The sequence below is a fragment of the Adelges cooleyi genome, unplaced genomic scaffold, assembly GCF_023614345.1.
Source record: "Adelges cooleyi isolate 19-005CV unplaced genomic scaffold, UGA_ACOO_1.1 ACOO_flye_CR_arks_rails_tigmint_CR_PRNA_376, whole genome shotgun sequence".
In the NCBI taxonomy this organism is placed as follows: Eukaryota; Metazoa; Arthropoda; class Insecta; order Hemiptera; family Adelgidae; genus Adelges; species Adelges cooleyi.
The window spans coordinates 9,875,925-9,902,837 of record NW_026096053.1 but is presented as its reverse complement, the minus strand read 5'-3'; the positions used below and the strand labels follow the sequence as shown (position 1 = coordinate 9,902,837).

At 28.1% G+C, this 26,913-nt stretch overlaps 6 protein-coding genes across 9 annotated transcripts; 2 read left to right on the top strand and 4 right to left on the bottom strand.

Annotated features, from left to right (window-relative positions):
• Positions 1-98: 98 nt before the first annotated feature.
• LOC126840718 (uncharacterized) lies at positions 99-13,017 on the bottom strand. 3 transcript variants are annotated; one of them, XM_050576632.1, is made up of 7 exons: positions 13,006-13,017; positions 1,406-1,501; positions 1,218-1,283; positions 1,021-1,047; positions 919-939; positions 703-733; positions 99-357 (listed from the first exon to the last, which is right to left on the bottom strand). In XM_050576632.1, the coding sequence occupies exons 2-7, from the start codon at positions 1,461-1,463 to the stop codon at positions 228-230; spliced, it is 333 nt and encodes a 110-aa protein (XP_050432589.1). In that variant the 5' UTR covers positions 1,464-1,501; positions 13,006-13,017; the 3' UTR covers positions 99-227. The 3 variants fall into 3 exon arrangements, with proteins under 3 accessions (XP_050432589.1, XP_050432588.1, XP_050432591.1); XM_050576631.1 differs by lacking the exon at positions 13,006-13,017 and adding an exon at positions 1,726-1,820; XM_050576634.1 differs by lacking the exon at positions 13,006-13,017 and adding an exon at positions 1,645-1,655.
• Positions 5,007-8,568, top strand: LOC126840717 (uncharacterized). Its single transcript, XM_050576630.1, has 7 exons — positions 5,007-5,044; positions 5,223-5,252; positions 5,342-5,368; positions 5,787-5,837; positions 6,079-6,114; positions 6,702-6,791; positions 8,306-8,568. Exons 1-7 carry the CDS (start codon positions 5,029-5,031, stop codon positions 8,554-8,556), a joined length of 501 nt encoding a protein of 166 aa, XP_050432587.1. The 5' UTR covers positions 5,007-5,028; the 3' UTR covers positions 8,557-8,568.
• A 75-nt stretch (positions 13,018-13,092) lies between the features above and the next one.
• Positions 13,093-14,792, bottom strand: LOC126840820 (uncharacterized). Its single transcript, XM_050576776.1, has 2 exons — positions 13,501-14,792; positions 13,093-13,360 (listed from the first exon to the last, which is right to left on the bottom strand). The coding sequence occupies exons 1-2, from the start codon at positions 14,547-14,549 to the stop codon at positions 13,342-13,344; spliced, it is 1,068 nt and encodes a 355-aa protein (XP_050432733.1). The 5' UTR covers positions 14,550-14,792; the 3' UTR covers positions 13,093-13,341.
• An 858-nt stretch (positions 14,793-15,650) lies between these two features.
• Positions 15,651-18,527, bottom strand: LOC126840484 (NADPH:adrenodoxin oxidoreductase, mitochondrial). Of its 2 annotated transcripts, none has more exons than XM_050576253.1 (9): positions 18,386-18,527; positions 18,094-18,213; positions 17,805-18,023; positions 17,515-17,730; positions 17,255-17,447; positions 16,539-16,709; positions 16,343-16,480; positions 16,097-16,264; positions 15,651-16,028 (listed from the first exon to the last, which is right to left on the bottom strand). In XM_050576253.1, exons 2-9 carry the CDS (start codon positions 18,211-18,213, stop codon positions 15,895-15,897), a joined length of 1,359 nt encoding a protein of 452 aa, XP_050432210.1. In that variant the 5' UTR covers positions 18,386-18,527; the 3' UTR covers positions 15,651-15,894. The 2 variants fall into 2 exon arrangements, with proteins under 2 accessions (XP_050432210.1, XP_050432209.1); XM_050576252.1 differs by having other exon boundaries at positions 18,361-18,526.
• A 164-nt stretch (positions 18,528-18,691) lies between these two features.
• Positions 18,692-20,768, top strand: LOC126840483 (tyrosine-protein kinase Dnt). Its single transcript, XM_050576251.1, has one exon. The coding sequence runs from the start codon at positions 18,992-18,994 to the stop codon at positions 20,603-20,605; it is 1,614 nt and encodes a 537-aa protein (XP_050432208.1). The 5' UTR covers positions 18,692-18,991; the 3' UTR covers positions 20,606-20,768.
• LOC126840485 (uncharacterized) lies at positions 20,643-22,737 on the bottom strand. The gene is made up of 5 exons (XM_050576254.1): positions 22,536-22,737; positions 22,339-22,456; positions 22,192-22,268; positions 21,862-22,129; positions 20,643-20,957 (listed from the first exon to the last, which is right to left on the bottom strand). Exons 1-5 carry the CDS (start codon positions 22,596-22,598, stop codon positions 20,731-20,733), a joined length of 753 nt encoding a protein of 250 aa, XP_050432211.1. The 5' UTR covers positions 22,599-22,737; the 3' UTR covers positions 20,643-20,730.
• Positions 22,738-26,913: the final 4,176 nt, after the last annotated feature.

Sequence of the window (26,913 nt, the reverse complement as noted above, 5' to 3'; positions counted from 1 at the left end):
TGACGAATCGACATTGTACAAGTAACGTATTGTTTTATTAAATAATATTATTTAGGATAATACAAAAACAATATAATCTTCGATAATAGTATATTAATTATGGTTTATTGGTTTTAACTACATAAAATACTATAATAAATAATTTATAGTTAAATGTGTGTAGAATATTGGAATTCAATTGCATATAATATAGTAATGAATTGTATGATAACAAAATTTGGATAATATTACCTTAATATATTCAAAAATGGAAAACAAGTGTCCAATTCAATAATGTCATGTATTTTTTCTGAGTCTTCAAGACTATACCTTCCTTCGTCATCGGCATTATTTACAAAATCTTTGTACCTCCGGTGCCTGAAATACATTTGATATTTCTTAGATCGTTTGTACTTAATATTCTAATAATTAACTGCTTATCATTTACCTAGTAATACATTTGTTATTATAATTCAATATTGATCAATTCTGTGTTATCAAGTAATTATATGTGTATATAATATGGCCTCTAACAGTACACCATTGAAAATGATAGATTTGAAAATGTATAATTTAAAATAAAGTTAGTAGTAATAAACAAAAAGATTTAGCAACATAATATTTTAGTAATACGGCTATAATTATTATAGTTATATTATTAATATTATTATTATTACTAGTATTGACTATTGTTGTATAATATTTAAAAATATAAATACTTACTTCGTTGACATTTTTCTAATCAATACGCCCACTATAAGTAACAAGAAAATTTATGCTGACTATAGTGTTTGTAATTAACATTATTGATTGTAATTTGTATAGCTAGGAAATATAATTATGCCCAGATGTTGCAAAATTAAATATTATTTTACACGTGTATTGGTATGTATTAATCTATAAATAAAGTATTGACTCTTGTAACATAAAAAAACATACCCCCGAGATCGTAATTATTTCCTGCAAAAACATATAAAATAGCTCTTAGTGTAAAAATAGTAAATAAAAAGCTAATTTAATAATAATATGACAATTGTATACCGTTGTACTTCACACAGTTTGCCACGACTAAAATAAATAATAAAAAATGAGTTAAATATCAAAAATTAAATATACATTAATTTTTTACCAATAACTTTTGAAGCTATTAATTTCGTAAGTATTAAATTTAAAAAAAAGATATTATCAGTTTTTGTAAAAGTATAATAATGTAAATACTTGATTTGTAAAATATTTACCACGTTCATCGCAAAAAAAAACAGCAATGTCACCTATCTCTAAAACAATTTCACAATCGCTAGTACCTGTAAAATGAATTGCCTAACGCTTTATTAATTTTTATTAAAATTCTTACTTAACTACTTAGTACTTAAGTACTATCTAACTCATATTATAAAATGAAAAATTGGTAACTAATGAGTATTACCAAAAAATACTGATAGCAGTAAACTTGAAAAGAGAAAAATTTGAACAGATATCGTCATAATTGCTGATTTGTACAGAGGACTTCTGATTTTTATACCTAAACGATACAATGTCTTTAGTGAGTTAGAAGTCGATATTTTTAGTTGTCAGATTTATATATATATATATATTTGTGTGTTTTAACTTCAGTTTTATAGGTTATTTATTTACAATTAAAAAAAACTAAAAGTTAAATTTTACTTTATTATGTTAATTTCAGTTGTAATGGCTCTATGTTAGCAACAAAAATTATTTTAAAAATTAATTTTAAATTGTACTTACTTTATTATGTTTGATTGGCATAGAACCATACAAAAAAACACTAATACTGTTAATGCTTAAGAAGCATTTATATAGTTAGTTTTGCGACCTTCTACACGTGGCATTTTTTTTTTTGATTGCGTATTATAATCGTATTGTGATTTATTGTGTTACATAGTATAAATATGTTTTTTCAAGACAAGAACAAACTTCTAGACCAATCGGATTCAATTTCAAGCCTACTTTTGGCCACTCGTTGCGGTTATTGCAAAAATGTGTTGTCTGACACATCTTAAGTTCTATACCTACTTATATCATGCTCGAAGATGCCAAAACACTGAACTCAGTGCAAACGATTTTACTGCACGATTTTAAAACAAGACTTGATATATTTTCTTCCACACCATTTATAATTAATTCCTACGTTTTGATCCAACGTTATAAGACTGTACGAATTTGCTAGTGTTCGAACTTCTGTTGCTTAATTAAAATTAATTATACCTTTACGTTTTGTAAAATCATCACCCTCCAATTTTTTTTCTATTGTCTGTGCAATTATTAAAGAAACTTTTATATTAAAAATTCAAAAGTTATATCATACCAAAAATTGATAATTTTTTTGAAATAAACAAATATATTACATATATTAATATAGAAATACATATATTGTAGGATATTACATTTATTACGTTGGTTCGATTTAAAAAAATGCACAAAATAGTCAAAATTTAAATTTCTATTTTTTTTTTTAAATAAATATCTTTATAGCGTTTTCAGTTAGTGAAATCATTGCGATAACATTTTGTTTGTGCCATAGGCTATATGTTGACACTTTTTCAAAACAGGCGACTAGAGAATTTGTGTACATAGCACAATTTTTTTTTTTTTACAACTACTGAATTTTTATTTTATAAAATCAATAATAATAAAACCATAAGCCATATAAAAAATAGTAAATTTTAATCTATTATGCTTTTACTAAGGCGATTTCTCGTTTTTAAGGGAGTAAGGGTGAACTTTTAAAATTTTGACCAACTATGCATCCCTCACTTTGGTATCTTTTTGTTTTAATTATAATCAAATATATATGTTTAAGAAATATTAATATGAGTAAAAAAAGTCTTAACTATATTGATTTTTACAAAGTTTATATTCTCGACAGTGTAATAAATTGGTATTTGAATATTTTTTTTATCTTTTTAATTATGATAAAAATACCCAATATCGATACGCATGTGTTATATTCAACAGCAAATATTATAATAATTATTGGAAATATATTTCTTTTACATACCTACGTTTTAAAAAAAACAAAACTTTCGATTGACTTTTTTTGATTTTTTGTAAATTCATGATAAACAGCTAAAAAAGAAAACCGCTATTCCGTCCAATAATACATTTTATTTTTTTAAATATTTTTCGTTTCAAAACTTCAGCATAGTCAATAGTGTTGAGAAAATACACATTAAATTTCAATTGCATTCCTCTAATGTTAATATTAGATATTTGGACAATTGTAAAACCTATAACAAAGAAGAATACAGTCTAAACTTCAAGTAATCTAAACTTCAAGCGTCAAAGTAATGTATGTACACGATTATACTCTTAAACAAATGAACTAACTATGTAAATACTTGAACATATAGTTACACTGCAAAAACACATTTAGATTCTGATTCTGATTCATAAGTCGCTAGAAAACATTTAGTTTTAAAAGCTGATCAAGTCGATTATTGTCCAAGAATTTCTATCAATTCAACAATTGAAGTAAGCATTTCTAACAAACTCTAAAAATTGTAATTATACTAAAACTAAAAAGGCATCGGCCTAATGAGCCAAAAGTTCTACTGTACACAAACAGTAATAAGAATTTTTTTTGCTATTTTTTTTTCTTAACAGCGTTTTATAAAATTCATATTTTGGAGAGAATTCTATAATAAATCTAATATAATATAATCTATAATAGATTTTTAAATTATTTATTATTTGGCTTAATGTGTAGGATAAAGTGTAATAAAAAAAGGAATTTTGAAATCTTTTTAATAATACCTCACAAAAGTAGCGTCTTAGTGTGTACAAACCTAGTGTAAAAAAAAATATTCCGCCGTCCCAAGACAAAAAAACAATATTCAGCAACATGATTTAGAATTCCATCATAACTCAAAATGTTTCAAAACTACAAAAATGACAAAAAAAAAATGTGTAAGAAATGAAATTCTGTATAATGGACATGTAAAATTTTATTTTTAACATTTGTTTGTAATCGCCAAATATAAAATTCCATTACCAAAACCTTCTCATCTCTGCACCAGCGACTAATATAAATTTCTTTTATGTTTATTATTATTTGCAGATAAAATGAAACTTTTCTGTTTTTTAATATTATTTGTATTTGCAAATGCTTTGGCTGGCGACCAAGGTAATTATTTTATTAGAAATTGCTTTTAGGTTTATTATTTTTGGCAGATAATAAATATAACTTTTCTGTATTTTTAATATCATTTGACTTTTCAAATGTTCCGGAAGAGGATCAAGGTAATTATTTTATTTTCATAATTACCAACTTTAAGGTTGTTAAAATTTGAATAAAATTATTATTATTTTACTTTTTTACAGCGAAATATAGGAAGGAATTTTACACTACCAGTCAGTAACATTTTTGTTTTATAAAAAAATGTTTATTGAGTTTTTTAATTTACTATCTTTATACATATTTTCTAAATTATGTATTACAGATGCAGCCATTGTCTATATTAATAATAAGATAACTGAAGGACGTCATGCTGGAGCAAGTTAGTTATATTTTAAATTAATATGCTAACATATACCAAATCTTTATTTATTTATTCTAGATGGATTGGAGCTTGTAATTAAAAAAATGATCTATGCTGATGATGATCCTGATTACGAGTGTTTCGGTAGTCAAAGTTATAATAATAATAATAATAATAAAAAAAAATAAATATAAAAGTAGAAAGAAATACTTGAATATAATATAAAAATTACAACTAAAATTTAACTTTATGCAATTTATATAAATATTAAATTTTCTCCGAAATCTAAATGGAATCTTTATGAAAAAATACTGATGTTAGCTCTGTCACCGTCGTCTGATTAATATGTTGTGTTATTCTCATCGTCACAACTGCTTCAATTCAGCCATTATATATTATCATAAAGATTCAGGTTATTCATTATAGTTTTTTTTCTACTTTGACCTTCGTCTTCTAATTTATAATATTATATAATGTAATAATTTGTAATAGCAAATCAAATTCAATATCATTAATGTATGTAATGTCAATTTCAGACAAAATTAATTTTATGATCGCTGTACCAGGTAATTGAATTTAATTAAAACATTTCATTCCTATTAAATTTTGTAAAGAGATTCCCGTCGTATTTAAAAGTGGAGCATATTTATTTCTTAGAGTTACTAATAAACATGTTTTTTTTCTACTTTCTTGAGATTTGTTTTACTGTTGCAATATCATTAAATTATGTAATGTTAATTTCAGAGTATACGAAAATTGTCATAGGAATACCGTGTAATTATTTTTACTGCACATTATGGAAGTGTTTCCACACAGTTGTTTGTTTATTCTTAATAAACACAAGAATTTTGTTTTAATTTCAGATGCGGTATACCTTAACGAAATGGAAAGTAACCACATTTTTATATTTCATAATTAAAAAAACTTTGAAAATAATTGAATTGGGAATTTCGAAAAGGGCTCATATCGGAAAATTAAAATTTTTCAGGAAACTCAAAAAACTGATTTTCTTTTACATGTCTTTTTATTTTTATGAATTTTATTTATAGTTTTTTTCATCACAATAGAATACAGATTTGGGCCCTTTTTGCTCATAAAATATCGGTCTATATGTGTAAATTTAAAAAACGCGGAAAAATCAATTGTGATCAAAACTCGAGATGGACCCTTTTCGAAATTTACAATTCAATTACACCTACTCTTATATAATAATCGTACCTACTTATTGACAAATACCAATATGACATACTAGTTTCAATCATACTAAATGTGTAGGTACATTAAAATATAATTTGTTTTTAAATTTAGTATCCATGCATTACCAGCATATGATGCGAGTAGAAATAGCAATTACATTAGGTAAATATAAAACTTAAAAAAATGATAATTCTACATATTTTTAAAAGAAAAACTTTATAAAAATCGATTTTAAGCTATATATTTTTTTATGTTTAAACTTTTGATAATCATTCATTCCAATCGTATATTTAAATATTTCTATTAGAAATCATTTAACATGTAAACAATTGTACTATGCATTGGTCTAATTAATATTAGTTTTAGAGTGACTGTATAATGATTTTATGTATTTATGTTACAGGAATTGAAACACCTAGAACTAATGAACCATTCCAAAGTAATTACGAATTATTCGATAGTCGTAAATAGCCTTTAAAGCTTATTTTAGAGTTGAAATTTGTTTAATTGTTACTTATTTAATATTTTATGTCAAACATAAATTTTAATAAAATAAACTTTTTGCTGCTGAGGAGAGATAGAGAGAGACTTGTAACCATTTACGGTGAGGTTTTGAACGTTTTGTTTGTTAACTAATTTATACTACTTCGCAATAGAAAGAACAAACTATATATATCCATAATAAACAACCTGGAATTGTATTACGACAAGGGTATAGATTTTTTTCTTATTGTTGTTTAGTGTCAGGTGCTCTAATTCAGGAGGTAGGAATACACCCTGAATAGTTTCAATTCCTCATCAACTTAAATTTGACAACAACATGAATGTGTAATACATTTTTTTGGGATTTCATGTATAAAAAGAACACAGTCGTTGAGTTGTAATACTAATGACTGGTTGTAGTTTGTACAAATAATTAGTTACATCACAATTATTTAATATGTAATGCAATAATGTTATCACGAGCAACTATATTTTTTACTTTTATTATTTCTTCACAACACGTTCATTTAATAATTTTCTCAGGTTTTGCACACTTTAAGTTGAAAGCCCTTGCAGATCTTAGAAGAAGTCAAGTTATTCCAGCTTTAGAAAATATAATCAGACATGTATTAGGTAAATATTAATATGGAGTTGTATGGGTTTTGAACTATTAATATATATATATATATAATTAGTATTGAAAAATATAATAAAATATGTAGTATATACCTACTAGTATAGGAAAAAAATTATTTTCAAAATATTTATATTTTCCGAGAAAATGAATGTCTTACATCAGATGGGGACACCTGTATATACAGGGTGATTCTTTTATCATGGGCCACTCAATAAAAATTTAATTTTTTTTTCATGTTTTTATACAATATGATCTTAATTTTTCACAATTTGTTTTTACCCTCCACTCAGCTTAGTTTTTTTGATAGCAACCTTAGAAACTTATATGGTAACGTAGATATTTCATAATTTGCTTAAATTTAAAATAATGTACTAAAAAAATTGACTGGTTGATACTAGGGTTGGGACTAAAATTCGGATTTTGCGGTTATCCGGATTATTTGATATCCGGATAATTCGGATACGGATATCCGAAATCCGGATAGTTTCGGATATCAAATAATATTTCAATTATCCGTAGAACCAAAACTATCCGAATAGTTAAAAATTATCCTGATAGTTTCGGATATTCAGTTAATTTTTAACCAGCCAAATATATTTTTTTGAGTACTCAAATTTATGTATTTTTTGAAACTTTCACGTGGATGATTTTCAGATATATCCGTGTCAGTGGTTATTAACCGGCAGCGGAACAGTCGTGACAACCCTGAGGATGGACTCCGCAAAGAGTCCGAATAGTCGGTTAACAACCACTGACACGGATATATCTAAAAATCATTCATGTGATAGTAAAATTTAATTAGGTGTCATTATTTTATTATTCAGTATGTTTAAAAACACTGTATATTATTAAGGTATATTTGTCTTATAAAAATGAAATGAATATCCGAAACTATCCGGATAATTTTTAACTATCCGGATAGTTTCGGATATTCGTATCCGAATTATCCGGATAATTCGGATATCCGAATATCCGGATAGGCCCAACCCTAGTTGATACCAGTTTTGGACAACTATTTTTAAAGTGATAAGAGTTTAAAAAATAGGATGGGAAGGGAAGTGCGGTTGGGAAATGCGCGCAGATAAAAATAATACTTCACTTCATCTGGGATACTTCCTCTGCCCTAAACTTGAAACTTCAATACAATTTAAAACAAATTTAATTTCTTATTAAACCCTATGAGATATTGAGTGATTATATTTTAATGATAAAAGAATCACCCTGTATATTATAAATTTTTTTTATACGATAGGAATAATTCACCACACAATATAACAAGATTACAGCTAATTTTGATTTTTAACATTAACCAAATAAGTTATGACTACCAACACATAATTTCTTGTAATATAAATAGCATGGCTCTACAATACGGAAACCATGCATATTTTATTATTTTTTATGACTTTATTTTAACAAAAAAGATAGTTGTGTCCTACACTATAAAGAGTAGTAGCAACTATTCTATTCACAAATTTTAGAAAATTAAAAAAAAAAAATTATTTTTTAGCTGGGATTTTACGTACATCTTTATCACAGATGTGTCGTTTGTTAGCAGTATACATGAGTGCACGATTTCCCACATCATACATAAAAAGTCTTCGTGTTGACGACATTGATAATACTTGTACCCTATGGAATGGAAGTAAAAACATGAAATACAGAAAAAATGGACACATATGGGGTCAAATAAGCTTATCTAACATACACATTACAATACAACCACTTAAGGAACTATTATTAAAACCATTCGGACCATAATTTAGATCAATCAATGGCAAAACTCTTTTAAAATTACATAATAATATTGTTATTTTATTGAAATCATATTTTCATATTGTACCAATATTGCTGTCAATTAGTTTAATGTATTTCATAATAAACAGTTTTACTCACGATTAAAATCAAATTTGTTGCTTTTGTGTAGATTTAAACAGATCCTTAATACTTTTTACTATATTACAGCATTTTTGCTATATTACTATATTTACAGAAACATTTTTAAAAATAAAAATGAATGTGGCACATGAATTTAAGGCAAATAAGACGCAAACAAAAATATTACTAACTGTGTGTTGTTTACACCTTTTTTTTTGTTTATTATAGCGCATTTCCGTGTGTAAATACTAAAAATGTCATATAAACTATGCATAATTAATTCGTCTATTAAAACATTTAACGATAAAACTGCTTTTATTGTCAGTAACGGCGATTTCCTAAGAAATAATTTTGCGGAAAGGTACACAACTGCGTGTAAATTGTAATTACATACTCAATACATATGTATTTTGTGTTATTATTCGTTCATTTTTTTTTATGACCTGGACCCGCGCGATAACATTATACGTTTGAACAGATTTATTTTTTCCCAAACGTTATTGTCATACAATTATTATTTTGGCTTCAATTTTACATATATTGTATGCTTTTTTTGTTTGGACAGATTTAGTAAAAGATAAATTATGTCATCAGTCATATTTTCAGTTAAAATCAGTGCAGAAAAAAAGATGTTTTAATTCCCATAATATTATAATAACATCAAATAGTGTTTATTTTTCCAAAATCTTTAGTACATAAAACTACTAATTACGTTTAAACCTCTGTTCCTTTTGTAGCGGGTGATTCATTTAAGACACTCATTTTCTTGGAAAATAAATACAATTTTTTAGTTATTCTTTTTTATTTATTTAACATTTTTATTCATGTTATTCTACAATATTATAAAATTATTAAATATTTACCTTTTTTCGTATTTTCCACAGCACTATCATTTTTTGAAACTTAAATAGCAACGTATGTTAGCAAGCTAAGAATAACTTTTTTGAAAACTTTGACTGTTCGATAACCAGTTTTGAATAATTACTTTTAATGTAATTGAAGTATTACTTTCCCTCCTAAACTTTAAACTTTAATCATTTTGAAAATAGTAATTTAAAAGTGGTTGTCGACCAGTCAACATTATATGCAAATTTTTTTGCTCTAAAAAAGTGAATTAATATACGGTCTTATTTAAGTATAAAAAGTTAAAGCGCTTCGGAAAATACTAAATAAACAATGCTTTAAAAATGTTTAAAACTACCTTGTTTGTGTCTTAGGATAAATAAGTAATCCTTAAATAAGTTAATTGTGTACACCAAATGAGTTAGATAAAAAATAATAATAAGAAAATTTCCCAATCAAGTCATTGACGGTTTACGATTTCGCATTCTGTATGTGATAATTTCCATATCGCCAAGTACTTTCAGTATGAAATTGTTTTCTTTGTTATAAAATGAAATCCTCCATTTGAATGATAATTCCCACCATTTTTCGGTTAGTGTGAAAAACATTGGAGCTATTTCCTGTCTGATGGTAATGTTTTTCAAAATGTATTCGCTCTGTTAAAAGATAAACTTATAGTATAAAAAATAGTGTGTTAGTAAAATTATTATGTCGTTGGAACTAGAAAATTAATTATCTAACTAGAAAAAAAAAATCAAGAATCATTCGAAATCAATACATTGGTGTTTCTTCTTGGGAATACTTTCAACAATTCGGAGTCGACCAGTTCGGCTATCCAAAAATGTTGCACTTCAACACTTTTAACCTAATCACATATCAGTGTCTATATTAACACAACTATATTTTTATTAGCTTTCATATTTTTTCTAGATCTAATACAATATCCTATCCTTTCCACGAACTTACACTAAAAATATGTACTTTATGTCTTTTAGTTTAGTCTAGCGATTGGCAATTTTCAATATTAACTTACTACTTATAAATTATAACTAAAAAAAGTTAATATACTAAATTATTAAATAAAATACAAATTTAAATATTATTATTGGTTCTCTTTATTGAAAAAAAAATTGGATTTACTTTTGCCCAACTCGTTTAAAATTATCCAACGTAACCTTATAATAAGGTCCTTATTAAAATACGTACAAACTGTAATTGCCGCGATTAGTGTTAGTGTAAAAAAACCCGGTATTTGTACAATTCGTTATGTCTTACTTGCAGTTCACATGACAGCTCTCGGTTTTTGTACCCTATGGTATAAAAAATTCTAACTGCTTTTTCATTGCCACACAGATTGGCAAAATCAAAAGTTCTAACATTAACGCAATCGATGTAATGTTCTTGGCATTTATTCAGCTCGAAATTCATCTGAAACACAAACTTATAGTATTCAAAACTTAGCGTGCCAAATTTCTGTCGTTAAATATTTTTAAAATTATACTATCCGGTAGCAATACCGTACAACAATTGTTTTACTTATAATTGTACTTAAATTTTGCTTTAGATAACACGCGGGATATACTTTACAACATGAAATAATATTATATTTAGCTTATAATACATATTTTGTTGAACACGTTTATGACAATTATTCTAAATAAAAAAGCCTTATGAAAGCAAAAATGTGTTTTTTTTGTCGTATTAGGGCGGCATCGTTAGTTCCATTGTTATTAAAAATTATATAATGAAAATATTTTGAAATATCTATTGGCTGTCGTTTCACTCATACATATTGTAACCTGGAAATTTACTGCGGTCAACGAGTACCGGTCAACTACCTCCCCCCCTTTTTTTAAGGGTTTCTATTACGAAAAAAAAGTTTGCTTACAGATTTTTGATAGAAATGTTTATGTTATAGTCCCACACTAGATCCCCCTTCAGTCAAAGTATCATTTCCCCATTTTTTTCCTTAATAAAAAAAAAGTTTCACCTCTGATTCTTAAAAAAAATCGTATAATAAGTTGTAGCACCACTTTAGAAAAAATATAAATATTATGGACTTGCATGATGTAGCGTTACTTCTTCGTGGAATATAAAGTGTACATTTAAAGCTTGTTTGCCATAATACTGTTTGATTGAAGATTCCAATACTTTTCCATAGGATTGGTTCACTGATAGCTCAAATTTTGTAAAACGAGGTTCGTGTTGTACAGGTTGAAGTAAAGAGAACGAATCCTGCACAGGGAACAATTTCTTATTGTATGATGTCATATTATATTAATTATATTTAACCAAAAATTTACCCTAGACCAAGCATTGGTCGCCATTAAGGCAATGATGTAACAAATTCTAATTATAAAACTCATATTTTTAGCTTCGGTGCGAAGATGAAAATTATAATAACACTTGTAAAAATGTAACTGTGATACCTATACTCATTGTTATATAGACAGAGTAGTGCGCATATCAACTAATGACAAAAAAATTGGTATTTTTACGTGAGAGATCATTAATGAAGTAATGACTACACTAGGGAACGGTAATCAGCTACTGAATTCAGACGAGCTTAATTCATTGGCATTGGTAGTCGAGATTAATTGTTTAAGAAAAAAAAGGAACATTACATGTGCAACATTAATATGGAATTACAAATGATTATTTAATGGTAGAGACCATTAAATGATACGATTTTATTATAATGATATATTAGTATATTAATCAATTAACCATTATTATAGACTTTTTTATTTAAATCGCATAATAGGTAAATTTGAATGGACAAAATAATAAGCTTAAAAATGTATTTTTAGGATTAGGGTGAATACGATTAATGTTGACCGTACTTCCCGTGCTGTATATTAGATACATTTTATAATTCTAAACTAAGTATATATTATAAAATACACAACTAGTTTCTCTGTTAATATAAAATGTATTTGAGTTTTGTTTAACTTCAGCGCGGAGCTGAAAAGAAATTGGTTTTATTTTTTTAATCTATAACTGTTCGTAATAAACAAACTAATTAATAACACTAGAAAAAAAGAGTATGCTCTAGGAATGCAAGCCAATGGTATCATTTTGAGAGAACAGATAAAAGCATTAAAAATATTTAATGACAAGTTTATTGTGATACTAAAAGTAATCATGATTGAACCTAAGATTGCAAAAGAAAAGAGTAGGGTTCTTTAATCTGTCAAAAAAAAAAAAGGAACAAGAAAAATGTACGTATTTTCACAATTGAAGAGCTGCAAGGAAAAAGATCATTGTCAGTTTTTTAACATTCTGAGAAAATCATGTTTTTAATTTCAAAACGTAATACATTTTGCTTGTATGCCTAAACTTCCGGCGGTCGTTACTCTCGACTAATCTATTTTTTTTCCTGGTTCGAGCGCATACAATACATCAATACAAATAATTTGATACCAAAATCTCATTTCAAAAAAAAAATTGACATTGATCTTTTTTCCCCGGAGCCCTTCAATTGTATACTTTATTATGTTTTAACTAATGTACAATAAACATATAACAATGTTTATAGATATTTATTTATACAATAAAAAAAACAGTACAGTAAAGAATTATTTAGTGAAGGACAATATGAATTGTTTTTTTTAGAATAATTTTACGACATACCTATGGCCATTAGTTAGATATAATTATTGTATTTTAAACAATCCATTTTCAATATCAACTAATTTTTTGTACTCGCGTGTATTTATTAGTTGTTTAAATTTCTTAATTACACCAAAGTTTATTTTAGCTAAAGCATCTTTTAAAGACTTGACGAAACGTTTTGTGTCTTGTTGAATACGTTTACACGATGTTTCAATTGAATCCTTTGTATCTATGTCGACATAAAAATACGAGCGCCAAGTCTCAGCATCATGTAATAATTGCAAAGCAAAATGGTTAAGATATTTTTTTATTTCGATAATAGTTTTATTCGCGTCTAAGGACACGTTTTCAATCAAGGACTTTACGTACTGCATATCACCGTCATCTTGTATGTCCAAATAGTTCTCCAACTCGACAATATCATCTACCATTTTAGTCTCGCACGTGTTACAATTTACATACATTACGTACTTCAGCATCAGACGAGTTATGAATACTTTTACCATCAAAATAAACTTGTCGTTAAATGTTTTCAATGCATTTATCTGTTGACTCAACGTAATACCGTTGGCTTGCGTTCCCAGATCATACTGTTTTTTTAAAGGCAGCAACACTCCGTACCAATTGACCTCTACTCCAGCTGTTGTTTTTACGATTTCGTAGATAGATTCTCGTTTCGTCACTGCGGTGTCTGACAGCAGTCCGTTCAAGCCCAACGTGTTCAAATTGAACTGTTCGTACCCGGCGGTGCTAATATTGCGTTTCTTGGCGTTTGTGTCCAGTCGCTGCATGATAATTGTTTTCTTGGACGCAAGAGTGGATAGTAGACCTGGCAAGTCGTCTAAATTGCCCGTGACTTCGACGTTCAACTTGTTGTACTTACTATAATCCACGCAGTCGTCAGACGCCATGTAGTGTTCGAGAAACAAGCTTACGGATTTGTGAATGGACACGACAGTCTTGCGTTTGGCCCGGGTGCCTTTCATGTACACCAGTACTCTCTCGGCAAACATCAAGACTATCCACATTACATTCTTCGTGAAATTATTCCGCATCGCTTCCACATTATACAAGGTCGCTATCATTTGAGCAGCTTCCTTGGTAAACGATAGATCTACGTGTTGAGCAACATTCGCCAAATGCCCTTTATTAACCAGCAATCCCTCGATCAGCCGCATGTAAATTTGACCACTGAACATGTAGCTACATTCATATGTATCCATGTATGCCCTGTATATCTGTGTCTTCAAATCTGCTGTATCGCCAATACGTAAATCCGACTGGAATTTTGGTATAGTCGACTCCAAATCGTCTTTTTCCTTTCTACGGTCTTCGTCGCTTTTAGTGGTAGACGCCATTTTTACACTGTAGTTAGCCATAATGGCTGTTATAAAAATGAATTTAAACGACATTTTCATGACTATAGTCTATAGAGTTGTTTTGATTTTACTCAGAAACCACATTCGATTGAACTGAAGTTTTAATCCAGTGCAACAATAAAATATACAAAAACAACGTTACGCACGTTTACTATTAGTTTGGCCTCGGTACAAATAATTTCTTTGACACTTGTTAAAATATCAGCAAACATCAATTCGGTGCAAGTATTTCTACTCAACACTTTTTAGTGTTTATATTTCTACTTCGAACAAAATATTCTGAATAATAATCCGATATAGGATTTGAAAAACATTTTGGATTCTTCAAAACATTAGCAAGATATCAATTGTGGACTGTGGCACAGTTTTAAAATTGTTTTTACAATAACATTGTAAAAATCTTACACATGACTAATCAATACAGCTGCAAGTAGGCGAGTAAATAAGCGAAGTATGTATTTGCCATATGTATTAAAATATTAATGCATTTATGTAATAAAATTTGGTTATTGAAGTTCAAACACTTCAGACAAAAAATAGTTTAGAAATAAAAAATTAAATTAAATGTTAGTAAAATTATTGTTGTACACTTGATTTTGTATTAAAGAAAATTAGATGGTTTTATGTGTTTATTACTGAATATTATCCTATTTTGTACTAAATTACAATACAATGATACATTCAAATTGCTCGACAAATGTTTTTTTGACAGCTATCAGTTTCAAAAATTCTATTGTCTAAACGTAATCCTTTAGGTCAATTTTAAGCATTCAAAATGTCGCAATAAACAAAAATTAAAAATAAATATGAAATTTCTAAAGAAATCCCTAAACCTTATTAGAAAAAAATTGTTTGAGATGTCATAAAAGTAATGATTATTGTTTACTTTATCAATTCAATTTGTAAAACATAACATTTTAATAACTATTTTTGTGTTCAATAAGTATTGTAAAAAATGTATAGTAAAATCTTAAATATTACAAAATTAAATAATTGTACATTGTTTTTTTTTAATAATTAGTAAAGTATAAAAATATATCTTGCATGTTATGTTAATAACATGTTTATGTTTATGAGAATAAATTTAAAGTTTCTTAACGTTAAATTTAATCTCATAAGCAGTTATCATAAATTTGCTTTTAACTATGATCTTGGGTATTAATCAATTTAAAAGTCGGTAACTAAACATATTTTAATTACAGTTTAATTTTCAGCTAAAATTAGAATTAATTTTTAATAAATAATAGATGAAACACTGATTACAGTTTTCAATTAGCAAATGGATTAGAAAAAAGGTTTTTCTTTTTATTCTAATATAAAATAACATAATGCTAAATTGTAAAATTTTCAACAAAAATTATAAAATAAATTAGAATTTATGTCCTTAGATCCTTCCACCTAATTGTATCATTTCATCAATGTCGACAATTTTTTCCCTTGGTTTATGTAATTTTACGCCTCTCTCAATTTCCGTTTTGTCAATTTCAGCCCAGCCATTCCAACCGACGGTTATTACACCTGTAACCAAATAAATTGGAAACACCACGTAAAAGGTAAATTCAATATATTAATTAAGCCACACCAACCTTTGTCTTTGAGCACTTTGGAAATATCATCATATCCCGGTTTTTTTTCGTTCAACAAACCTTCATCGAAATGTTTACCAATGAGAGCAGCAACCTCAAAAGCATGACTCATTGTAGATATGATCACACCGACCGGTCCAGACGATAGCCAACCGACACTGTAAACACCTTACATAAATAATAAAATATTTAATTTACTTAAATTTTCTTAAAAAAGAAAAAAATTAGCAAAAATAAAAATGTTACCGATATTTTGTGGAACTGTGCTTGACTGTGTATCGAATGGTACATCAGGATCTACTTGGACACTTCGATAACCAATACTTCGAAAGAGAAGGTCACATTTTAATAAACTTTTTTCATTTGTTATTTTGGCTTTTTCTCCTAAAATAGGTACCCACTTATAATCAATCACAGTTTTTTTTTTATCAAAAATATATACCTTCTAAAATATTTTCTGCTAATTCAACTCCTTCTACACTGTCCATGCCCAATATCGAGAGTGGCGTTCTAAGAAACAAAAGACTAAATATTTTTTTCTTCGTCTTACTCGTAACTTCTCGTGAGGCATCATACATTAGTTGTATAAGGCGTTTACGAGGCCTTGGTAAGTCTAGAATATAAAAATAGAAAATCAGTGATCAATGATAAATTTAATTAAAAAAGTTATATATATATATATATATATATATATATATAAAAGATAGTAACATATAGAATACACTAGATTAAAATTGTAAAGATTTAAAGACATGTTTTTAGTATCAGTGATGAAAAAAATTTTAATTCAGCAAATTAAATAGAAAATTATGTTTAGAATTATTTTCTGTTTTCTATCGTCGGCATTGGATTAGTGCATCACTGATTGTTGAAGTATTGAATAGTTAGTAGATTTTTATATTCAAATTTTTGAACTTGAAAAATTAATGTTAAACCCAGTGTTTAGTATATGTGACTTCAGAAAATTCTTAATCTTTTGTAAATGTAAATTCTCTAATATTTATAACTTAATTGTTATAGCTACATTAGTTATCGAATGACAACTATAATATTTAGTCTGGAATTTTCTCTCGGAAAATCTATGTAAAAGCATTTTAAATCCTTTCTCTTATTTAGTACTACATATTGTTTGTTTTCAACAAACTAAAAACCAATTACCGTTTATTATTTTATCAATGCCGTCCATTTGGTGCTCAAAGAAATCAGTGCTAACTTGAGGTAGTTTTAACATTTCACGAAATTCTTTAATTGTGAATGCTACTTGCAAAGGGCCTCGACGTCCTATAATAGTAACTCTTTTTACTTTACTCTTCGATAAGGCTTCCAAGCTATATTCTGTAATATCGGTTTTCTGCAAAACAAGAAAATTATTTAATAATGAATCGCTAGCATAAATTGATCACATCGACTGTACCGACTCGTAGATTATCAATGGGTGTCAGCAGTATTCTAGCAACGTCCAATGCAACGTTTCCTTGGCCAATAATGATAGCATCTTCTATGTCCAAATTCACGTGAAAACTCTTATTGGTTGGCAATCCGTTATACCATCCAATAAATTTGGTAGCTGACACGACATTAGATAAATGTTCACCAGGAATATTTAATTTTCTGTCTTCTTCAGCGCCGTAAGCCTAGATATAGAATCACGTTTCAAATGTATTAAAACAATAAAATTAATCCACTAAACAAACTTTAAACAACTCACTAGAACTACAGCATTATACGAACATTTCAATTGATTCAAACTAATATGCTGTCCAAGTGTAACGTTACCAATAAACCGAACATTTGGATTTGACGCAGTTTTGGAAAATGTATTAATAACGTTTTTAACCTCTTGGTGATCTGGAGCTACCCCATATCTCACAAGTCCAAATGGAACAGGCAACTTTTCATAAATATCGATCCGACAACCGGGAATTATCTGAAAGTAAATTGAAATGATATAACAGTAGGGAACTATACAGATAAATATTATATCAAAATTAAATTACTTTGAGTAATTGTTGTGCACAATAGAAGCCGGCCGGGCCCGCTCCCACAATGCCAACATGAAAGCTGTTGGCATTCTTTGAATATCTTCTTATTGTATGACCTAAATTTGTCCATTTCATCTACAAATGAAAAAATAAATTTCAGTGGTACTTTTGCCTAGGCATGCCGAGTAAGTATTTTTAATTTTAATGTTCATATTAATTGACAATGACTGTCTTATAAAATACACAAATAAAAGTAAAAGCTGTAAGAAGAAAATTACTCACAATTGTAATAAAAAAAAAAAAAAACCTTATTCCTTTTAATGCTCTGAATTGTATCCTAACGAAATATAACAGCTTATAACCAATGAAAACTTAATAACGATCATTTTAAACTATAAAAATATTTGAATATGTATTTGTATTATTACTATTTTGTATTTATACATTGTAAAACATATTTCAGAGTTCATAACTATTTAAATGTATGATAAATATTAGATAAGATCAATCCACCTTGATAATATTATTATATTTAATCAGTGTGATAATAATTGTTTTTTTTTCATTACAGTTGGTGCGCCTGCAAACGCATTATCATTTCCATATTCCACATTATTATTTGTTTGTGTTTATACAGAAATTATAGGACATAGATTCATAGGCACTATAATATAGTAGTTAGAACAGTGTATGCTTAAAAGTTATGTTTTATTTATTCAACTTCATTGCTCATTTCGTTTATTCGTAAGATGGAAACGGAATTGTTATTAATTTTTCGGATGAAAACCTAAAAGTGTAAATATTATCATCATGAACAAACTAATGGGCGTCACTACACGCCCCAATAAGGTAAATTACAATAGTTCCTAAAAAATATATACACATATATTACCTATTCATATATGACACTTCTATGGTCTCGAAAATGAAAATATATTTCATATTATCACTACTACTGGCCGTCGTTAAATGTGGCCAGTTTGACTTGTTCCTCGACTCTGGCGATGTCGAATCGCTTATGGGCCTGGCAGCTCGCCTGTACTATGTCCGAAACAACCAGCTCAACGTCAATGCCATACAATATACCTGCGAAGTGCCATCGTTTATCAACACTCTGAACTTGACGTGGATTTCAAAAAGTACATTATTTTATAAGATCGTCGTTCAGTCTGATAGAGATGTGGTAGTACCCAAGCTGAATATACTCACAGAGGGCACAGTGCCGGATACGTATTCTACGTTCACTCTGTTGTTGCCATGCGTTTTAAAATCTAAAAGTGCCAATATAAAGGTATTGATTAAAATATCTGAAAATTGGCTAAGTGATTCCACCGATATCAGTCTTACGTTTAAAAAACATTGTGTCGATGAACATCCAAACGAAACAACGACTACAACTGAAATGGATGAAACGTTACTGCCGTATTACGAACAAGCATTTTTCTATCATATGATAGCCGGTGCCTCTACGCTAATAGCGTTTGCCGTTATTTGTTGTCTAACTTCTGCTTACCATCGTGACAATGCGCGAGATCTAATGATAATAAAAGGCTTTCAAAACAACGAAGTTAACATGTTTTTAAAATCTGCTTTAAATTCTAGTAGCAAGTTTAACCAAAAGTCTTTGCCAGGATCTAAAACTAACGTGAAAGATTTACACGAGTGCATTGTAGAACTCAGTGTTCAACGGCATCGCGTTAGATTGCAAAACATTGAATTGGAAGGAACTTTTGGACGGGTTTATAAAGGTTCGTATACTGATACCAATGGGAAGGACGAAGATATCTTTGTGAAAACCGTTACCGATCAAGCCAGTGCTATACAAATATCAGTGCTCTTACACGAAGGACTAAGTATGTATGGGCTTAATCACAAGAATATTCTGATGATACAAGGAGTGTGCGTTGAGCAACACGTGGAACCGTTTTTATTGTACCCCAATAATTGTAATAATAAAAATTTAAAGAAATTCTTACAAACATGTAAAACCACAGAAAATTTATCTTGTACGTTGACCACCAGAGAAATTATCGACATGACATTGCAGATTATTAACGGCATGCAATATTTGCATAAAAACAGACATCTTCATAAAGACATCGCCGCCAGAAATTGCCTAGTTAATCAAGAACTCAAGATACTGATTGCAGACAACGCTCTTTCTCGAGACTTGTTTCCTGGTGACTACCATTGTCTGGGTGACAACAAGAACAGGCCGATTAAATGGATGTCCATCGAAAGTCTGGAGCACAAGAAATTTAGCACCGCGTCGGACATTTGGTCTTTTGGTGTTTTGCTTTGGGAACTCTTGACACTGTGCCAACAACCTTATGCAGACATTGATCCATTTGAAATGTCAGCTTATCTGCAAGACGGTTTTAGACTTAATCAGCCGGTCAACTGCCCGGACGAATTGTTCACTGTGATGGCATGTTGCTGGGCATTGGCTCCAAATGAAAGGCCCACATTCTCTCAGCTATTTGTATTCATGAATGAATTTAACAACCAACTTGTTAAATTTGTATAAAATTTTGTATTTACTCAACTTAGGTTTTGTATTTCAGTTGTGATAATTATTTTTAATTTATTATTTGCTCATATTTGAGTTAACATGTATATTATATATATAAAATATATTTGTACAATGCTTTTTTATATTGTAATATTAAACAAATTGTTTAATTGTGAAACGGTGTCTTTTGGATTAGTAACCGTGTGTCCAACAACTCTAGAGTCATTAAAAATTTCATAATCATTTCCTCCCGTGAATGTTTTGTCTCCGAAGAAATGTATGTTGCCCTCAAATTCGCTTTCTAAGTAACGAAGGCAAAACCGCTTGTCCCAACCAACAGGAAAACAGTCGAAACTTATTTGACCTCCTAAAAATAAAAATGTATTAAAGTTGAGAAAAATTAAATTAAACGATGAATAACAACTAAAACTAATTCAATAACATATTTATTGAAATAAAACATTAATTCTTTATTCAATAGTTAAAAATGTACACTAAAATAAATTACAAATGTTATTCGAAAAAAAGTTATTTCAACTAAAAAAATAATTAGGTAATTTATTTATTGTATTTTGATTATTCAAACCATTTTTTATTTACAAATTATTTAAATAATTTTATTTCTTATTTACCTGAATAAAAAATTATTTGAATTATTAAAATAAAATAATTAACACAAATACTTTTTTTTTTAATTGCTTAAAATTATGATATGATAACTAACTAACTTAAGATGATAAAACTAAAAATAAAATTATTAATGGTTTATTTAAGTTAAGGGAATAAACTATTATTTTTATTGATCGAATAACACCCAACCCTGACTTAAGATTATTAATGAAAAATACAATAATAATATTATTAATTATGCCTAGGGTTACATACAGTTTTTAACCTTCTTCGATACCTTTTAATACTTATTAAAAATTGGTTAAAAAAGATTTTGATTTTCTAATAAAATTTAACAAAGAATCCTCAGAACTTAAAAGGTATATATATTTTATCTTATTTGAGATAATAAATACTTAAAAGTTATACATACATTTTTTTTTACACAATAAATTAAAGCCCACTAAAAATAAACACCAAAAAAAAAATTAATTTTTTATAGTATTATAAAATTGTGAATTTATACTATTCTCAATAACAGCCACTAAAAAAAAAAAGAACAATAAATTGATAGACATAATGGACAACACTATATTTTCCTAAACGGTAAACTTCGCCAGACAATGAGCGTTAATGTAAATTATTTTACAAAAGATACTTACCAATACTGTAAGTAAGACCAATGTCTGGCAATTGTTCTTTTATGCTCTCTATAAATTTTTTTCTTATGTTGTGAATTTTATCGTATTGTTCAAATTCATCTCTTTCCGTCTTGGTACACGACCGACCAACTGGACTAATATTAATCATGCCCGTACGAAACTCAACAAATGTACCACGTTTAAATGGAAGTTCGATTTTGGACATGTAACCCAATGCGAAATTAATAAACTTTTGAAGTTTTTCTTCACCGAGATAGTCGACAATTGTCTAACGTAAACACATATTAATTCCACATAGGTTTTTTAATGAAGATTATAATAGATACATACTTGTTTTTTAAACTCTGTGCCATTCTTAAATGCCACTAATCCATTTTCTGCAAAGACATAATCAAACTGAGACACAACTAAAACCGTAGAAACAAAGTTATTTAAATCAAAAAATAAATTTTTTGCTCAACTGTTTTTTTTTTTTACATTCGGAGCCTCCAATTTGTTCACTGATTTTGGATATATCCGAACCGCTTACGAGACCGATATTTGATACTTTCTTGAGATCATTAATGAGATACGACCTTACAGACGGATCGATAGGCTAAAATGATGATTCAATATTAAACAACAAAAATTATATTTAGTAGCTAAATACTTAATTTATAAAATTTACAACTCGCCTGTCTCGGATCTGTGACGGTCCCGTCCACATCAAATAAACAAATGGTCGAATTTCTGTCCATAGTTGGGACGGTATTTAAATGCAATTTAATAAATGTACCTTTTAAACTACACAAACATCTTATATCTTATTTACCTCAATTTGCATACGTGTTTCAACGTATTTAACGTTCTGAGTAACATTGTCGGATCAGTTGTTGATTTTGTTTTGAATTTGTATTATCATATTTCTTATCAAAACCAAAGTAAATATATGTGATAATAAATAGTTTAAGGTTAGGTTTAAAAATTGTATTTATAAAATTGATTTGATAAATAAAAAAACTAAAAAGTGATAACACTTCAGGGGATTGCATGTGGTCTGTTATTAAGGAGTTTTGTATAGGCAATATTTAAAAAAAAATTGGTTTATGATCCATGTTAATTTATTTTCCGGTTAATTTGTATAAGCTTCAAGGTATTATTTTAAATTTACATATATTTTTCTATAAGTAAAATTCATTTTGGCTTTTTTTTTAAATAAAAAAGCTAGAAAAAATGTCTACTATATAAGACTTTCCAATTTCAATTCTGTAAAAAGATTCGAGTTCTTAACTAACTAAACGTATGAAAGATATTTTAAAATTTCGTTTTTTTTAATTAAATAAATTATTTTTTTTCAATATTAAAACCCAGGTACATTTTTAACAAAAAAAGAGAAAAAATATATTTCCTACATAACCTAGTTAAGATGCCAAAGAACTCGTATATCTTTACAAAATTGAAATTGGCCCATACTGAGTAGTTGAAATTTTATCTGGATTTTTGGTCTAAAACGTCATAAAAAAAACAGACAACATGCAATCACCTCAACAGACTTTTTATTTGAATGTAAATTCAAATTTTGTTGTTAGCTGCTATATTGAAGCTGATTAAGACTTAATATTATGTGCTTAGCTTTGATGCATAGCTGGAAAGGTATTGGTTTTACAATGATATGTTCTTTTTTTTTTATGTAACCCAAGTCTCAAGATAACTTTTGTAACAACTGCAGCTGCTGCTGTCTGGACCGAGTTTCTTTCTATTGATGAAAAATCGTACCCATTAGGTAAAATACTTAAGTAGGCCAAAGTCTTATAAAGAGAGGACATTTTTTTTTACTAAATCGCTAAGAAAAATACTTTGGTGAGAACTAGATGGAAATAGTATCAAACATTAGTATTAATTAGTAATAATAGTGTGTTTATTTTTCCTCGATAAAAAATCTGTTACAAATGTTAGAAATTACGTTATCATTTTATAGAACTCTAGAACAGCTTTCAGCTCAATTTGCAGGCAGACGTGTATCCAGACACAACACAAAACACATTATTAGATTGTCAGTGTGTTTACTGTTTGATTAAAAATTTGGATATCCATTTATTTTTCGGTGCCCGCTAATTTAAGTATTATGTTATATAATATATAAATTAGTTAATTATTTTTATGTTATATACTGAATAAATTATGTTGTTATTGAATATTGACAAATGTTGAATAGGCTTTTATCTGTAGAAAATATCACAGTATTATTTATCCACTAGATGTCGTTTTAGATATCATTGGAATCAAGAACTATATTTTATTAAATTTTATTTAGCAAAGAATACTAAGCGTATAATATGATATTGGGTAAGCTCTATATAATATACAGGATGTGTTGTGATTGTATGTCACTCTAAATGGGGTCACATTCCACTGGGGAAGACAAGTATATATATTTTTTCCTTTCTAAGAAGAATAATAATGGCCGTTTCCTGTTTTTTCATAAAATAATTATGTAAACAAACAGAAATTAATCTACGATATTTTTTAGCAAAATCCTCTTAGAAATTATGTTATTCAAAATATTAGTTTTTCTAAAATAAATTTGCATTTTTCAAATTGTTTTTAAATTTTTATACCTTTTTTTGACACAACAAAGTTATTATTATTTATGTTTATCTATCGGGAATATAAAACATTATTAGACAGCTTTTCGGTAAGGTCATCAGAAATTGACAGGGCTAAAACAGCTTTACCGACGTTTAAGAAGATTCCTAGGAGAAGAGAAGCGAAAGACGACTAGACGGTGAAGCACGCTGGAGAGAATTGACTTTTAATATTAGATTTGATATAGCCGTATATTTTGACCACCTGAACATACTGTTCCAATAAATAGTTTCGAAGTCGTAATACCGTACAAATAAGTAAGTCAATAAGTATTCCGATCAAAGCCAGCGTAAAATCCAAGAAAATCGTATCCAAAGAATTTGTGATGCTCATCTAGAGGGTCGTGTAATCGATGAGCTGCACTTGGTAGGTATGTTTTGAATAATAACCGATGGATATTATATTATTATTGTAATAATATAGCGTCTCGATTTTTATTTTACAATTAGACGTTGGTCGTTTCTAAAATATGTTGACTTATTCAATATAATGTTTATAGCTGTACCTATGACCTGTCTATATACAAGTCGAATCCGAGAAAATTCATTAGGCCACATTTGATTTATAAAAAAAACATGATTTTTTTATCATGTATACACATAATTACACTTGACTGTATATTATTATATTATACTGCATAAAATGTAACAAAAAAGACGTATACCTACCTACTTTTACGCCTAACGACCTAATTAGTAATTAGTGGCTTATCGTGGGCTGTCGCGTGGCCATACTGTGGACGAGGAAGTAAAGATTATACACAAACGCTGAATATATTATTAACAACGGCAGTCGGATAATAAAGTTATTAAATAACACAAAAAAAAAAAATCGTTTTACTTGTACCTAATGTCCGAATTGCGTGGTCACATAAGTACATACCGGGTTATTATTATTAATACGAGTATTACAAAATTATACAATAATATTGTTTGGTCGTTGAGTCACTTCTGCTATTGTTGAATCAACTTGAGTGTACAATAATATAGTAAATAATAATATGCGGGTTCGTCTGTTTTGTCGTCCACGTCTAATCGGTTCAATTATTTTTTTTACCGCAGTGGACCGTGTCTAATACTATGTTGGATTTAAATGGTTATTTTTTTTTTTTAAATACAATCCCCAAGACGTATTCGGTATCAGTCAGGTTTGACCACAGATATATTTAATATAATAAACTAGATTGCTAACTAGTGATAAGAATGGAAGTCGACGTCCGCCATTTTTGTGGAATTTATGTGTGTAAGTATTCAATTCTGTGATTCTGTATATTAACTCAACTTATAATTGTTATACACATATTTTCATGTGATAAGGTTCTAATTCCCACAAGATGGCAACTTCAATTATCTCCATTGGCGACATGTACATTTAGCAATCTAGTTTAATGTTTATTATAATATATATCTGTGGGTTCGAAAGTCATCACTCATCGCATATCATTATAATATGTATAATTATTTAATAATGTAATTCTAGCCTAAATTAATTATTTTAACTGTTTCTTTGTATTTCCAACGTGTAACAGTGAAAATAATACGTATTTGTTATCCGTCTACAAACGATGCCGATAAAATTATAATTTCATAATAATAAGTAAGAACGTTGAAAAAAAAATCCCAAAACAAACGATACTCAAGCGAGAATGCTATTAATGTTATTATGTTATGGACGGGTGCCTACTTAAGGCAAAATACCACTTAGCTCGAAAATACAAGAATGCGATAATATTATGTTATACTCACAGTATACCAAATTTGCATAATCATTATTTATTACACTACTAATATAATTACAGTAGTGTTATTATTAAAATATGCAATTGTTTTTTTTATTCTTACCGAGAACTTATACCCGTTTCAGGAGGTTTAATTATAACCTTTGGGAATAAGCCGGCATACCCTGCACAAACAGTAAACTGGCGTATGCATTAATCAATATTTAACAACATATAAGACAAGAAGTGCAAAGCGCCTCCAATATAGTGTTAAGGAAATTATAGGTGCAATACTTATACTTTGATATTATAATTCAGAACTGAATACTGATATATATATAATATCAGAATAATTATTCAAAAAATGTTTACTTTTAACCATATCGTTAGGCTGAAGTACACTTAATGTTAATAAATGCTAAATTTCACAAGTCTCAGTAAAATATGTTTTGATCGCAACGGAAGATTTGAAAATCATCGGAGAACAAACGGATTTAAAAAAAAAAATTAACTCCCAATATTAAAAATTGTGACATATTTTTTTTTGTCTTAAAATTAAATTATGAATTTGCGATTAGACGTTAAGTTTGAGAATAAGTAAAAACGAGTAAGAAATACTCGGATACTTTTTAAGTGATATGATTTAAAAAACATACGTCATAAAATATTATGCCAGTAATAATTATTCAAAATAATTTTTGTTTTATTTT

Coding starts and splice junctions, on each gene's coding strand:
- LOC126840718 (XM_050576632.1), bottom strand. CDS start 1,463: ATGACGATATCTGTTCAAATTTTTCTCTTTTCAAGTTTACTGCTATCA. Junction 1,284..1,405: donor ACTGCTATCAGTATTTTTTG/GTAATACTCATT, acceptor TTCATTTTACAG/GTACTAGCGATTGTGAAATT. Junction 734..918: donor AAATAATTACGATCTCGGGG/GTATGTTTTTTT, acceptor TGTTACTTATAG/TGGGCGTATTGATTAGAAAA.
- LOC126840717 (XM_050576630.1), top strand. Junction 6,115..6,701: donor AACTAATGAACCATTCCAAA/GTAATTACGAAT, acceptor TAATTTTCTCAG/GTTTTGCACACTTTAAGTTG. Junction 6,792..8,305: donor TATAATCAGACATGTATTAG/GTAAATATTAAT, acceptor ATTATTTTTTAG/CTGGGATTTTACGTACATCT.
- LOC126840820 (XM_050576776.1), bottom strand. CDS start 14,549: ATGAAAATGTCGTTTAAATTCATTTTTATAACAGCCATTATGGCTAAC.
- LOC126840484 (XM_050576253.1), bottom strand. CDS start 18,213: ATGAAATGGACAAATTTAGGTCATACAATAAGAAGATATTCAAAGAAT. Junction 17,731..17,804: donor CGTATAATGCTGTAGTTCTA/GTGAGTTGTTTA, acceptor TTCTATATCTAG/GCTTACGGCGCTGAAGAAGA. Junction 16,710..17,254: donor CATTGATAAAATAATAAACG/GTAATTGGTTTT, acceptor TTTATATTCTAG/ACTTACCAAGGCCTCGTAAA.
- LOC126840483 (XM_050576251.1), top strand. CDS start 18,992: ATGGTCTCGAAAATGAAAATATATTTCATATTATCACTACTACTGGCC.
- LOC126840485 (XM_050576254.1), bottom strand. CDS start 22,598: ATGGACAGAAATTCGACCATTTGTTTATTTGATGTGGACGGGACCGTC. Junction 22,457..22,535: donor CCGTCACAGATCCGAGACAG/GCGAGTTGTAAA, acceptor TCATCATTTTAG/CCTATCGATCCGTCTGTAAG. Junction 22,269..22,338: donor ACAAATTGGAGGCTCCGAAT/GTAAAAAAAAAA, acceptor CTACGGTTTTAG/TTGTGTCTCAGTTTGATTAT.